Genomic DNA, 15213 nt, shown 5'->3' with positions numbered 1-15213 from the left:
CTTTGCGACAACTGTACGTCCCGGAAGTCGGAAGCGCCTGACGGCCGCCTTCCGGTGGTGGGAAAGTGAACCAAGCCAGAATCAAAGCGGCGCGTCCTGTGGCAGGTGGGGCTGCCTGTGGAAAGGGAAGGCAGGCGACTGGCTAGGGCTTGGCTCGGGAGGCCAGCGGAGCAGCAACTGCAGAAGCAGGCAGCGGCAGAGAGGGAATGGTGCCGGGAGGCGCCGAGGAGGAGGCGCAGTCCGTCCCTCTCAGGGTTAGTGAATGAGGCTCTCCGCCCGGGCCAGCCCGGGGACTGTGCGCTGCGGGTCCCAAGCATGAGTGCGGGCCCCGGCTGTGAGCCCTGCACCAAGCGACCCCGCTGGGGCACCGCTGCAACTTCTCCGCCGGCCGCCTCGGACGCCCGGAGTTTCCCCGGCAGGCAGAGGCGCGTTCTCGATCCCAAGGACGCTCCCGTGCAGTTCAGGGTCCCACCGTCCTCCTCAGGCTGCGTCCCGGGGCGGGCGGGACCGCACAGAGGCAGCGCCACCTCGCTTGGTACGTGGGGAAATAAAGATCTTTGTCCTTCCCTTTGGCCCAACCTTTTCTTGGTCTCTGAGGACCCAGGAACTCCAGTCGTCCCCTTTCTGGTCTTGTGTGCACTACTCTGAGGCCCTCTTGCCGAGTCACTAAGGCCGCTTAGTGGGGGACTGCGGCCACATTTTCCCACTCGCATTGGTGGGGTGAGAAACCCTGATGAGCAGTCACTCAAGGCCGAAAATGGTAGTAGACTCCACCTGTTTGCTTTCCTCGGGTTTGACTGAGAAATTGCCTTGTTAAGGAGGTCTAATTGTGTATGTGAAGCTTCAACCTCTAGATGGAAAGAAAGCTGCAAAGAAGGTCACAGTTTCTCTTGATTCACCCCGGGGTTCAGGGCAGTTAGTATTACCTGGCATTGTACTTGTCTCTGGCATACATTGTTGAACTTGGCCTGTCTTCAGATCCTAAAATCCATCAGTAGAGATAGACAATTCTGTAAGAAGTCCAGGTAACAAGAGGTAATGGTTGTGCTGACAGGTGAGGGACATATGGTTAGGGTTAGGAATCAAAAGTACTTTTAAAAAAATGTTTATTTTTGAGAGAGAGAGAGAGAGCTCGAGGGAGGGCCAGAGCGAGAGAGGGAGAGACAGAACCCAAGGCAGGTTCCAGGCTCTGAGCTGTCAGCACAGAGCCGGGTACAGGGCTCGAACCCATGAACCACGAGATCATGACCTGAGCCGAAGTCAGATGCTTAACCAACTGAGCCACCCAGGCACCCCAAGAGTCAGAAGTACTTAATCCAGTCTGTGGGATCAAAGATAATCTCCCAGAAGATGAAATGCTTATTTTGAGGAGTGAAGAATGTTGAAGAGTTAGCTTAAAAAGAGGAAGTAAGGGAGCGTTCCTGAAGTATAGCTGATGCATACTGTCAACAGGGGAGAATAGTGAGAGATAGGGCTGCAGAGAGGTAGGCAAAGATCAGATCATACTGGGACATACAGGTAATGCTAAGGGTTTTGAATGCTAAAGGTTTTATCTCTGAGGGCAACCCGAAGCTTTTAATGGGTTTTTAGTAGGGGAGTGACTTTACACACATGCGTGCGCATGCATGTTTACACACACACACACACAGACACAGACACCTTTTTTCTTTCTTTTTTAAAGGTCTCTGGCTGATGTGTAGAAAATGAAGCATGTATTGAAAGGGAGCAGAAGCGCAGGCCCAAGACTAAAGGAGTTAGTGTAGGTGGGAGATAATGATGGTTTATACTTGGTTGTGGGCAGTAGGAAAGGGGAGAAGTGGATGGATTCGGAGAGAATGGGATATGTATTTTGTATCTCATAAGAAATATATCTTGCTGGAAATACAGATTTGGGGATTCTTGGTATAAATGTGGTGATCGGTGCTATGGAAGTAGATGAGATCATATACAGCATGTAGAGAAAATAAAGGCGACCTAGGACAGAAACTTTAGGAACACCATCATTTAAGAGTAGACTGAAGAGAAGTAGCCAGAAAAGTAGGAGAAAATCTTGGCTTTTGTTGTGTCCTGCAGGGAAGAGAGCATTTCAAAAAGGATGCATTGGTCAACAGTGATGCATTGGTCAACTGGACAGAGATCAGGCAGTCTTCAGGTGAATGATATAAACTTAGTTTTCTCAGGACTTAGAGGCAGTGGGGAGTACACCTGAACTAAATATTGAAGGATAAGCGGATTTACTGTGTAGATCAAGGAGAGAAAGAATTAAATGGGCAGAGGGAATGGCATGTGCAAAAGTGGTAGGACTGGAGCACTGGATGACATGAGTGACAGGAGATGAGTCCAAGAAGAGGGGCAGAGCTTGTTACGGACAAACTTTAGTGCTATTTCAAGAAGTTTAGACTTTATTCTGTGGTTAATGGAGGGCCACTAAAAAGCTTTTAAGAAGGGAGATAACATTTGGTTAGTATTTTAGAAAAGATGGCCTTAGTGGCCTTTGGACTTCTCTGACTGCAGTCTGCTGTATAAATTTCACCTGGTACAAACAGTAGGAAATCTATGAACTAAGTAAATATGCCATATTTATTACAAACATGTTTCATGAAATAATACCTATTATATATGATGCATTCTTATGTTGTATGTATTTTGTTAAAAAAAAGTCCATTGTAGTTTGTGTAACACTGGGTTAGAGAAAGTCAAGACTAGACCAGGAGACCAGTTATAGGAAACAAATGCACTTGTCCAAAGTGATGTACCTGTTCTTTTGATATTGGTGCTATTTTGAAGATGGAGAGGAAGGAATGGATTTAAGATTTAGGAAGATTTCAGGGAACTTGGTGATGGAGAGTGGAGGGGAGGGGCAACTGAGGGTGACCTCCAAGTACTGTATCTGAACCTGTCTGAGAGGCTGATTTCCATATAAAGGTGGAAGAGTTAGTTGCAAGTGGAGGGAGGCAGTCAGCCCTCTTGGTTGAATCTTATTTCCTGCAGATTTCTGCAGAAGAGGAACCAAATTAAAACTTGGGCTGTACTTTATTATGTGTTACTATTTCTGTATACTGGGCACAGGACACCAGTTAACAAATGTTCACAGACTAAACAAAAACTATTGTTTCAAATTTGGAATTCTTTAGGAACTTGGTATTTAAAATTTTAATATATAGTCATCCTAGGAGAAGTAGATGAGAAAAGGAAATGGATGTTCATTCAACATCTTTAAATTTTGTGTTATTTACCTTCCTGGGCATATTCTATTGGTTGAAAACTGCAAACCCTGCATAGAACTCAGGGTGCTATTCACATTCTGATGGCAGCTCCCCTTTTCTGCCTTTTATAGCTACCTAGAGCTTCTCTCCCTGCTCCAGGCACGGTCCAAGTGTAGGTCAGTGATGGGTGGTGGTGGTTGTGGGGGGACTGGAGCTGGTTTGTCTCCCTTCCCTTGAATCATTCCTTCAGCCTCAGTGCCGTCAAAAGCATCATCAGACCTCTTTCCTCATCTCAGAACTCCCCCTGTCCGTCACTTTTTGGTCTCTCTGCACCCTTCCCATACCTTATCTTGCTGCTGATAAAGAGACTTTTGAGGTGTTCCTTTGAAATGCAGGTGAATTTCAAAGCATTTTGTGTCTTTTGCCTGTGTCTATAGCACCTATTTGATATGCTAATTGACACTAATACAGTGGTTACTGAGTGATGTTCTGAGATTAAGTGTAAATGGTGTGAAGTCAGAATAAAGTTGGAGGACTGCTGATATCAGTGAAAACGAGATTGGGTGAATTGTTGAGTTTCTACTTTGTGAGACTGGACACTTCATATTTTCTCTCATTGTTCTACATAAGCCTTGAAGTACATATTTATTGTTAATCCTATTTTATAGGTGAGGAAATAGAAGTGAAACCCAAAGAAGTAAAGTACCAGTTAAGTGAGCAAAGATCTCAGTCCAAGATCTTGACTCCAGATCTTTTATCTTTTTCATCACCTCTTTTACCCTCCTTTTTGCTTGCTGTGGTTATTTCTAGTAAAAAGAAAGAAGTTCCCAGGTAATGTGGGAAGCATAATTTTATGCTCATTTTGGTAATAATGGGTAAAACTCTGAAGCAGTCCTGTGAAATTTTGCAAAAGAAACCTTTGGAAGCTAGAGTAGTGGTATTGGAAAGAGAAGTAGGGCTCTCAGAAGGACTAAGGAATGTTTTATTATCAGGAAATAGTGGTTCCTCACCTCTTGCTCCTCTTTTATCCTGTTCTCAGGCTTTAGGAATTATACTAGGAAACTTTTTTTATTTTTTTATTTTTTCAATATATGAAATTATATTGAAATTTATTGTCAAATTGGTTTCCATACAACACCCAGTGCTCATCCCAAAAGGTGCCCTCCCCAATACCCATCACCCTTCCCTCCCACCCCCCATCAACCCTCAGTTTGTTTATACTAGGAAACTGAAAACTGGAGAGAGAATACATTCTCATGTCAGAGCTGTAGGAGAACACTTCATAGTTTCTTATGAAATGATGTATGCAGTCTTTCGGTTCTCTAGACTTGCCTTTATAGTGCTCGGCTTTGTGTTTATGTCTATTATAGGAACCTAGCTATTGCATACCATTTAATCCTTATATTTATGGAGAAAGATGTTTTATTTTTTAAATATTTATTTATTTTGAGAGAGAAAGAGAGCACGTGAGAGAAGGAGAGAACCCCAAGCAGGCTCTGTTCTGTCAGCACAGAGCCCTACACGGGGCTTGGTCTCACAAACCATGAGATCATGACCTGAGCCAAAATCAAGAGTTAGATGCTTAATTGACTGAGTCACCCAGGGGCCCCAAAAGGTGTTTTAAATTCTACACTTACTCAAAAAGCGAAGTTTTGGCTCCCTGCTGGTTTGTAATTTGAGGATTTTCTATACTTGTGTTTGATATAATGAAATTAAATAGAGAAAGATGGAACTACAGAAGAAGTCTTGGAATCAAGTTGTTCATCCTCTTCTGATTGAAACCAATTTTTTATCTGAAGCCTGGTTTTCTGTAGAAGTGCTAACTTAATAAAAGCACTAAAATAGTGGTATTTAATAAGGAATATCAAATATAATACTTTTTGTGATAGAAACTTTTTAAAATGCTAATCGAAGAATTTTAGTTGGAATGTTAGTATTTTATGTAAGGAATGAATTATATGGGACTCAAATATAGTGATAAAGCTGTATATTTTCATATATTTAGGACAACATCTGTTTTGCTCACATTATGGTATTTGAGAAGACCTAAGCAAATAAAAATGAGTCTGTGACTTAAGGTGCCTAGATTCTTACATTGCAGTTTGGGGAATAGTTGAGAATGTTTAAGATTTTATATCTTATTATACTAAAATATTACATACATTTAATCCATAGTTTAATTAATTTTGAAAGCATGCTTATTTCTAATGCTTATGTAAACTGTGGTTTACATTTATTTGTGTTGCATTTCTTCAACTGAGTTATCACTTCTACCTTTGCTATTGTCTGCTGGTCACTTCTATCTAGTCAGCTCTTCAGCATCTCAAATTTAGTATGTTCACATTTGACCAAATCATATTTTCCCCTAAATCCAGTTGTCTTATATTTCCTACATTTTTACTTAATGCTGTAACTATCTTTTAAGTCTCTCAAACTTAAAGCTCAGTGTCACCTTTAACTTCTATCATTATGAAGTCTGTAATGACTCTCATTTCTCAACTTTTATTCTCTATTCTCACAAGGACTAGTTTTGGCCTTTGACCATTAGTTCTCCAACCTAGTTGCTGATCATCTGAGTCACTTTTTGAAAAAAATATAGATTCTAGCTTCCTTTGTTGACTCCATCCTCACATATATAGATTGATTCAGTAGGCCTGGGGTCTAGCCCTGGGATCCATTAATTATCAGCCCGTTAATGATTCAGATGGTTTGGGAACCTCTGACTTAACACCAATAGCTTCCTTGCTGGTTTCTATCAATAGGGTCTTCCTTCTTGCCCCTTCAGATTTGCGCTCCAGGCTATCTATCATGCATGACTGAGAGCCTCTTAGATTTGAATTCTGGAATTACAGCTCTGAGTGTAACTTAACACTTTTTCATACCTCTTTGTGGTAGCTGATTTTTCAATCCTATTTTGTGTTGATTTCTTTTTAAGTTCTTTATTTTTCCTTGCCATTGATGCCTTTGCTTATGATTTCCCTTTGTGACTACGTTTATTCTTCAAGGCACAATTCAACCCCTATTTATCAGACTGTTCTACCTATTCTAGTTCCCTAAAGTCTTTTCTCAGAAATACTTTAATTCCTTTTAATCTCATTTAATACTAAGGTAGTTAAGAACTAACTTAAGTTAGTTAAGAACTATTTATTGATCGTATACCAGTTTGTGCCTTAAACATCTTGCATGCTATTTCATTTAAACCTCATAATTGGGGCGCCTGGGTGGCGCAGTCGGTTAAGCGTCCGACTTCAGCCAGGTCACGATCTCGTGGTCCGTGGGTTCGAGCCCCGCGTCGGGCTCTGGGCTGATGGCTCAGAGCCTGGAGCCTGTTTCCGATTCTGTGTCTCCCTCTCTCTCTGCCCCTCCCCCATTCATGCTCTGTCTCTCTCTGTCCCAAAAATAAATAAAAAAAAAAATAAAATAAACCTCATAATAACCCCAGGAGAGGTACTGTTAATTTGCATGTTTACAAATAAGGAATCTGAGACACAGAAAAATGATTCCTCACAAAGTTGCTTAGGAATACAATGGGAGCACTAGGATTTGAATCCAAGTCGGTCTATTACAGAGCCTGAATTCTCACCCATTAGTCCATACCAGCTCTTTTAGGGGCATGTTGCTTACTACTCTATGCCAGATGCATTTATATAATATTTCTGTCTTATCTCCCATTACTTGAGTGTGGCAGAAATGATTAATCTCTGTTTAACCCACAGAACCTAGCACAATGGCTTATGTGTATAAATGCTACTATAGGTATTTTCTCTTTGAGGGCATGTATGCATATACATAATTGTTTTGGTGTGTGTGTGTCTGTGTGTGTGTCTTTTTTTTTTTTTTTTTTTTTACAGTTTTCAAACAAAAGACTATTACCAGTTGGATGGACACTAAAGGAATCAAGACAGCTGAAGCAGAAAGGTATAGAAACATGCCTATACAGAGAAATGAATAACATGATACATGAATGTTTTATCTTGCTTCATGCTTTTTCTCCTCGCTTGATCCCACTTTTCTTTACATTTATTCATTCTTTCAGATTACAAATAATAGTGTTTTAGAGTCTAATGTATCAGGGACTGTCCTATATACTTGAAATACAAAGATGAAAGAGGAATAGTCTCTGTTTCTAAGATAGAGTATAGTGGTGGTGGCATACTCAAAGACACACGATCATTACATAGTGTGATAAATAAGACTTGACTGTCTTATATAAACAGAACAGTGGTAGTTAGTATATAGGACAATCAGCTTCACCTTTGCAGGAAGGCCTGCCAGGAGGTGAGTCCAGTTTAACATTTAAAGGAAGAGCAGGTGTTTCCCAGGCATGAGTTGGGAAAAGGGCTTTACAGGCATATGTACCAAGTGATGGAGTCATGAAAGAGCATGTTCTGTGTTTAGGTAATCACAAGTAGTCTAATTATTACTATGGTAGTGGTAGTGTGGTTGTGTGGTTGGATAAGTGATTTTTTTATAAGTTCTTTCTATTGTATCACAAGTTCTATTGCCTCATTAGTTCTTTCTATTCTGTTGTAGTTTGCACAGTAAAGAAAACAATAATACAAGACTGGAATCCATGATGAGTTCTGTACAAAAAGATAACTTTTATCAACATAATGTGGAAAAATTAGAAAATGTTTCTCAACTAAGTCTTGATAAATCACCTGTTGAAAAAAGTACACAATATTTGAACCAGCATCAGACTGCAACTATGTGTAAGTGGCAAAATGAAGGGAAACATACAGAGCGGCTTTTGGAAAGTGAACCTTCGACAGTAACTCTGATACCAGAGCAGTTCAGTAATGCTAACGATCAGTCACCCCGAAACGATGATCACAGTGACACAGATAGTGAGGAGAGTAGAGATAATCAGCAATTTTTGACACCTGTAAAATTTGCAAATGCAAAGCAGACCACAGAAGATGAACAGGCCAGAGAAGCCAGAAGCCACCAGAAGTGCAGCAAGTCTTGCCATCCTGTAGAAGACTGTGCAGGTTGTCAGCCAGAAGAGATAGATGTGGTGCCAGAGAGTCCCTTGTCAGACATCGGCTCTGAAGATGCTGGTAGTGGACTGAAAAATGCCAACAAATTGAGTAGACAGGAGAGTAGCTTAGGAAATTCTCCTCCATTTGAGAAAGAAAGTGAACCCGAGTCACCAATGGATGTAGATAATTCCAAAAATAGTTGTCAGGACTCAGAGGCAGATGAAGAGACAAGTCCAGGTTTTGATGAGCAAGAAGATAGCAATTCCTCCCAAACAGCTGGTAAACCTTCAAGGTTCCAAGCAAGAGAAGCCGACACTGAACTGAGGAAACGGTCCTCTTCTAAAGGAGGTGAAATTCAATTACATTTTCAATTTGAAGGAGGAGAGACTCGCAGTGGAATGAATGATTTAAATGCCAAACCATCTGGAAGTATTTCTAGCCTAAATGTAGAATGCAGGAATTCCAAGCAACATGGAAAAAAGGATACTAAAATCACAGATCATTTCATGAGACTGCCTAAAGTAGATGACAAAAGGTAATTTTTTTCCACAAGAGTGTCTCCAATAGTGTAATACATTTTATAATTTTGTAAGGGGGTTTAACAGAGTTATGGTTTAGATTGAAGCAAAGAAATAGTTGGTTTCTTTTTAACTTTACGATAAATGTGTAATTTTTAAAAAATGTTTATTTTGGAGAGATAGACAGAGTTGGGAACAGGGGAGAGGCAGAGAGAAAGGGAGACACAGAATCTGAAGTAGGCTCCAGGCTCTGAGCTGTCAGCACAGAGCCTAATGTGGGGCTCAGATTCAAAAACCATGAGATCATGACCTGAGGCAAAGTTGGGCGCTTAACCATCTGAGCCTCCCAGATACCCCATGTTAATGCTAAATTTAAACCTAGATTCAAAAAGATCAGGGACAGAAAACAAGAAGTAAATAAATATTGTTAATTGGACTTTTTTAGTTTCATGATCTTCCTTCTGAAATTTGTGGGGATAATCAGAATTTAAAAATATGAGGTTGATAGTAGCTTCTGTTTAGCCATTTTTCTAGGCCATTAATACTGCATTTTCTCCTCTAATGCTCTGATGTGCAGGCAGGTGATGTTGTACTTCATAAATGAGAAAACTGAGATTTGAATTAGAGAATTCACTGAAATTATAACTTGTGGGTAGTAATGCTGAGATTTAAAGCTGAGTCTGTCTGATTACAAAGCTTACATTTCTGCAGTTATTCCATTTGGAATCTTAATCTCCATAATTTGTGATATTTTCTATCACATGTGCCACAATAAGCTCACTTTGTTGAAAATTGTTGTCTAGAGACCTGAGAAGTAGCTGACACTGTGAACCATGCCTCATTTGGCAGTGCTCATATTCTTACATGGTCCGGTTTTTTTTGGAAGGTGATTTTATGTGTTCAGAAATTTGTGGGGTGCCTGGGTGGCTCAGTCAATTAAGCAGCCGACTTTGACTCAGGGCATGATCTCATGGTTCATGAGTTTCAGCCCCGCGTTGGGCTCTGTGCTGACAGCTCAAAGCCTGGAGCCTGCTTCAGATTCTGTGTCTCCCTCTCTCTCTGCCCCTCCCCTGCTTGTGCTCTGTCTCTCTCTCTCAAAAAAATAAACATTGAAAAAAAAATTTAAAAATAAATTGCTTCCATAGACTTGAAAATAAGCTCTTCAGTTTTACCATGTTTTATTAGTTTTTCTTTTGATTGTAAATACCAAGGAGAGATAGCAAGTCTGGGACGTTTTAAACAATAACATTCTGGGTAAGTTTTATACTTGTGTACCTAAGGAAATTTAAATAGGCAGATTTGTGACTGAATACGTTTGTTTTGACCTTAGAAAAGAACAATGTGAAATCAAGCATCAAAGGACAGAAAGGAAGATACCTAAATACATTCCACCTCACCTTTCTCCAGATAAGAAATGGCTTGGAACTCCTATTGAGGATATGAGAAGAATGCCTCGGTGTGGGAACCGGCTGCCTCTCTTAAGACCATCTGCTAATCATACAGTAACTATTCGGGTAGGTATTTTCTCTTACCTATAAGGAGAGAAGACTCTTTAGTCTTCATTTATTGCAGTACTTATTAATGTGAAAAACAGGCCCAAGGCACAGAAACTGTTTCTTTTTTCTGCACAAAGTACCAAGAAGTCTATAGATTGGAGAAATATAACAATAGCTTTCTTTTTTTTTTTTTTAAATTTTTTTTAACGTTTATTCATTTTTGAGACAGAGAGAGACAGCATGAATGGGGGAAGGTCAGAGAGAGAGGGAGACACAGAATCTGAAACAGGGTCCAGGCTCTGAGCTCTCAGCACAGACCCCGACGCGGGGCTCAAACTCACGGACCGCGAGATCATGACCTGAGCCGAAGTCAGACGCCCAACCGACTGAGCCACCCAGGCGCCCCAACAATAGCTTTCTTAATGCAGTACTTAATACATCCATAAGATGAATTGTTGTCAAGTCATAAGGCAATTGACTTTTTCAGTATTTTTTTTTTTTAAAGTCACTGGATTCTTTTCTTTCTTTTTGTTTTAAATTCAATTGACAGTATTTGTTGAGCACCCACTATTTGTTAGGTAGTGGGTTAATCTGTAATGGGTTAGTCCCTAAAGTTCAAAATTGTGTATGGTTCAGTATCCTCAAATCATTTTCTAGTTTTGCCCTCTTTTCTGAGCTCTAGATTATTCTAGGCATCACCATCACTATTCCAGAGGTGTCTCGAACTCAACATGTCTAAAACCAACCTCATTTTTAAGAATTGTCGTTAGGGGCGCCTGGGTGGCTTAGTCGGTTAAGCTCCCGACTTCGGCTCAGGTCGTCATCTCTCGGTTTGTGGGTTTGAGCCCCATGTCTGACTGTGCTGACAGCTCAGAGCCTGGAGCCTGTTTCAGATTCTGTGTCTCCCTCTTTCTCTGCCCCTCCCCCACTCACGTCCTGTCTCCCTCTCAAAAGTAAAAAAAAAAAAAAAAAAAATTAAAATTGTGGTTAAATATACATAATATACAGTTTACCCTTTTAGCCATTTTTAGTGTCCATTTCATGGCATTAGGTACATTCACAATGTTGTACAATTATTACCAGTATTCATTTCCAGAAATTTTTTATTATCCCACACAGAAACTGTACCTGCTAAACAATAACTTTCCATTTCTCACTAGTCCCTGGTATCCTCTTTTTACTTTCTGTAGCTTCTTTTTTGAAAAAACAACTTTATTGAGGTAGATACAATTTACCCATTTTAAGTGCTCACTCATTTCAGTGATACTTAGGTAATTTACTGAGTTAGGCAACCATCATTATAATCCAATTTTAGATTTCTGTCACTCATTGGGTCGTTTTAAATAGTCATCTCACTTTTTAGTCTCTATATTAGATTTCACAGGAACTACCTAAAAAAATCTCTGCTATTATACAACTTAGTCTAGATGTGATTAGATATTTTGAAGTATAGAATTCTTTTTCATGGTTATAGGTGGAAGTAACATTGAACAGGTTGTGGAGTTTGAACTGAGCTCTAAAAGATGACCAGACATTTCTGAGGGGGAGTTAGTAAGTCAAGAGAATTCCAAGACAGATACATAACCTTTATAAAAAAGGGCTATGTAGTGGGGATCCTGGGTGGCTCAGTTAGTTAAGGACCCAACTTCACTTCAGGTTATGATCTTGCAGTTTGTGAGTTCGAGCCTAGCATCAGGCTCTGTGCTGACAGCTCAGAGCCTGGAGCCTGCTTCATGTTCTGTGTCTCCCTCTCTCTCTGCCCCTCCTCTCTTTCTCTCTCTCTCAAAAATAAAAATAAAAAAAAACCAAACAGCTCTGTGTGGTTGAAAAACTATTTGTTTTAGACATTGAAAATAATTGGTTTGTTAGAGCTTAGAGTTTGGATGGGGAATGGTGGAAGATAAGACTTGAAAAGTGGATTGGGTCCATATCATAGAGGGGTTCAGGTGCCAGGAATTGGACTTGAGTCTGTAGGTATTGGAAATTGATAAAAGGTCTGTGCACACGTAGCAGGATTAATCACACAGCTGTGTGTAAGGAAAATGGAAGTGAGGATCCATTGGAAACAGATAAGGGATGTTAAGAGCTCTTAAAATCGGTAAACTTTATCTACCTCAATGAAGTTGTTTCTTCAAAAAAGAAGCTACAGAAAGTTAGCAGGTAAGAAACAAAAAGGAAGGGGACTGTAATTATCAAATTGTGCTGCGTTAAAGTGGCTCAGGGGTTCTTAGGAAATTTGACACAACATGTGTTTTCTAAATTATATTTTTAACTGAAAAACCTGTAATAAAAGAACAAACACACACACTCAAACTTGAAAATGCTTAATATATTTTAACAAAAAACAACAATATTTTAACAAAAAAAATTACCATTTGAAACTATTTAGGTTAGTGAATAGAATTTTCTTAATACTGTGAAAGAGATTTTCTTTCTTTCTTTTTAATTTTATTTTTTATTTTTTAAAATTTACATCCAAATTAGCATATAGTGCAACACTGATTTCAGGAGTAGATTCCTTAGTGCCTCTTACCCATTTAGCCCATCCCCCCTCCTACAACTCCTCCAGTAACCCTCAGTATGTTCTCCATATTTATGATTCTCTTATGTTTTGTACCCCTGCCTGTTTATATATTATTTTTGTTTCCCTTCCCTTATGTTCATCTGTTTTGTCTCTTAAAGTCCTCATATGAGTGAAGTCATATGATATGTGTCTTTCTCTGACTAATTTCACTTAGCATAATACCCTCCAGTTCCATCCACGTAGTTGCAAATGGCAAGATTTCATTCTTTTTGATTGCCAAGTAATAACTCCATTGTATATATATACCACATCTTCTTTATCCATTCATCTATCGATGGACATTTGGGCTCTTTCTATACTTTGGCTATTGTGGATAGTGCTGCTATAAACATGGGGGTGCATGTGTCCCTTCGAAACAGCACACCTGTATCCCGTGGATAAATGCCTAGTAGTGCAATTGCTGGGTTGTAGGGTAGTTCTATTTTTAGTTTTTTGAGGAACCTCCATACTGTTTTCCAGAGTGGCTGTACCAGCTTGCATTCCCAATACTGAGAGAGATTTAAGTGTAAATTGAGTAGTAGGTTGATACAAGCTTTAGCTGTGATCCCTAGCTTTCAATTTCGAGTTTTGTATTTCTTAGTCTCAATTTCATGTATTGATGCTAGCATAAGTAAAAGTTACTATAAAAGTTATAATAGTTTTATTTGATTTAAATATAATGAATTAATGTCAGATTTCTTAGGGGGAAAAAGAGTTCTGCTATTTAAGAAAGTTTGAAAATCATTGAGATAGGGTAATGTGGAAATAAAAAAGAAAATGGTTGCTTTGTTTTGAGGTAAAATTGATAGGATATGGTGAATTCTTAAATATGGGTGAAGAGGGAAAATGCAGGTAAAATTAAGAAAAGGCCGAGTGACTGACAAGATGTTACTGGTGGAAAATTTGGAGAAGAGATTGGAGAGGTAAGTGATATTTTGACTTTACTGCCTTTCTTTATACCACTGCCCATAAAGAAAACCCAAATTATCCTATACCGTCATTTTTTAATCTCTGTAATTACTGTTTATTTTTAGATATCCAATAACGTTTGAATTTTTAGAATCTTTAAAATCTTTATTTTTATTATAAAAGTAGTACAAGGTCATTGTAAAAAAAGATGCACGTCTCATGTGATAGTATATAACTCAAAATCCAAGTCTCAGTCCTGTTTCAGAGTTTTGGTGGATTAACTTCTAGATTCTTTTTTCTGAATATGGTAATATGATATATATGTAATTAATAGTTATTAAATAAACAGCCCAAGTTTCATTTCCAAGATGCCAGATATTAATAGTTATGAAATTTAAAGTAGTAAAGTAAAGCTGATATTTACCATTAGAAATGTAAGGCAGGCTGGAAGCGCCTGGTTGGCTCAGGCGGCCAAGCATCCAACTCTTGATTTCGGTTCAGGTTATGATCTTGTGGTTTGTGAAATCGAGCCTCAGCTCTGAGACTGTTTGGGATTCTCTGTCTCCTTCTCTCTATGCCCCTTTCCCGCTCTAGCACATGTTTGAATGCGTGCTCTCTCTCTCAAAATAAATAAACATTAAAAAAAAGGGGGGGGCACCTGGGTGGCTCAGTCGGTTGGGCGTCCGACTTCAGCTTAGGTCATGATCTTGCAATTTGAGAGTTCGAGCCCCACGTCAGGGGCTTTGCTGATAGCTCAAGAGCCTGAAGCCTGCTTCGGATTCTGTGTCTCCCTCTCCCTCTACCCCTCCCCTGCTCATGCTCTGTGTCTCTCTGTCTCTCAATAATAAACGTTAAAAAAAATTTAAAAAAAAAAGGCAGTCTGAAATTGCAGGGGCATGTTGTTTGGTGCTTGATTATCTTTAAAGACATGATAAACACACATGCAGGCACACAAACACATATACACACACATATGCACATACAGATGCCCACACACAAAGCATACTTTCATATATATGATATGTTCCCCTGTCTGTGGAGCTGGACTGGTACCTGTTTTGTCACCTCTGATTACATGGGATATCTTTACAAAGTCACCTTTGGGGACTTCATCTGGAGTTGAAAATACTTTTAGCATAATTATTGACTCTTGACAGTTCTTTCCTCTGACTATTCTTGTTCTTTGGCTTCTATGATAACATATAATCCTAGTTTTCTTTCTGTCTCCTTAGCCATTTATTATATTCCTTTAGTTTTTCTGGCATATGTGTTAAATATTGTTAGAGCTCCTCAAGGCTTTTCCATAGGTCCTGTTTTCTTCTCTCTCTCTGGGTGGTCTTCTCCTACAACTTTATTTCTCTTGAGTGCTTATTGGATAGTCTTCCTTTCTATAAGCTGTTCCCTTTTTGAGGAACAGTCTTCCTTTCTTCTTTTTCCTAGTTCTTTTTATCCTTTGAAGTTCAGCTCAATTGCCATTTCCTCAAGGAAGTCTTTTTTTTTTTTTGATGAGTTTATTAGTATTTTTTTTTCAAGTTTATT

The 15213-nt window shown here is 39.4% G+C and overlaps 1 protein-coding gene across 5 annotated transcripts in view; it reads left to right on the top strand.

The window, feature by feature from the left end:
* The first annotated feature begins 32 nt into the window (after window positions 1-32).
* The window catches only part of PARG (poly(ADP-ribose) glycohydrolase), a 130519-nt gene continuing 115338 nt past the window's right edge, over window positions 33-15213 (top strand). The window contains exons 1-4 of one of the 5 annotated variants that reach the window (XM_053207235.1): window positions 39-254; window positions 7058-7124; window positions 7740-8723; window positions 10037-10224. In XM_053207235.1, the coding sequence (XP_053063210.1) occupies window positions 7087-7124; window positions 7740-8723; window positions 10037-10224 (1210 nt within the window). In that variant the 5' untranslated portion in view covers window positions 39-254; window positions 7058-7086. Of the gene's footprint in view, window positions 536-7057; window positions 7125-7739; window positions 8724-10036; window positions 10225-15213 lie in introns of all 5 variants that reach the window. The other 4 variants (XM_053207234.1, XM_053207236.1, XM_053207238.1 and 1 more) reach the window with 4 other exon arrangements.

The sequence above is a fragment of the Acinonyx jubatus genome, chromosome D2 (genome assembly GCF_027475565.1).
Source record: "Acinonyx jubatus isolate Ajub_Pintada_27869175 chromosome D2, VMU_Ajub_asm_v1.0, whole genome shotgun sequence".
Lineage (NCBI taxonomy): Eukaryota > Metazoa > Chordata > Mammalia > Carnivora > Felidae > Acinonyx > Acinonyx jubatus.
Note: the sequence above shows the minus strand (reverse complement) of the source record. Positions and strands in the feature narration are given on the sequence as shown.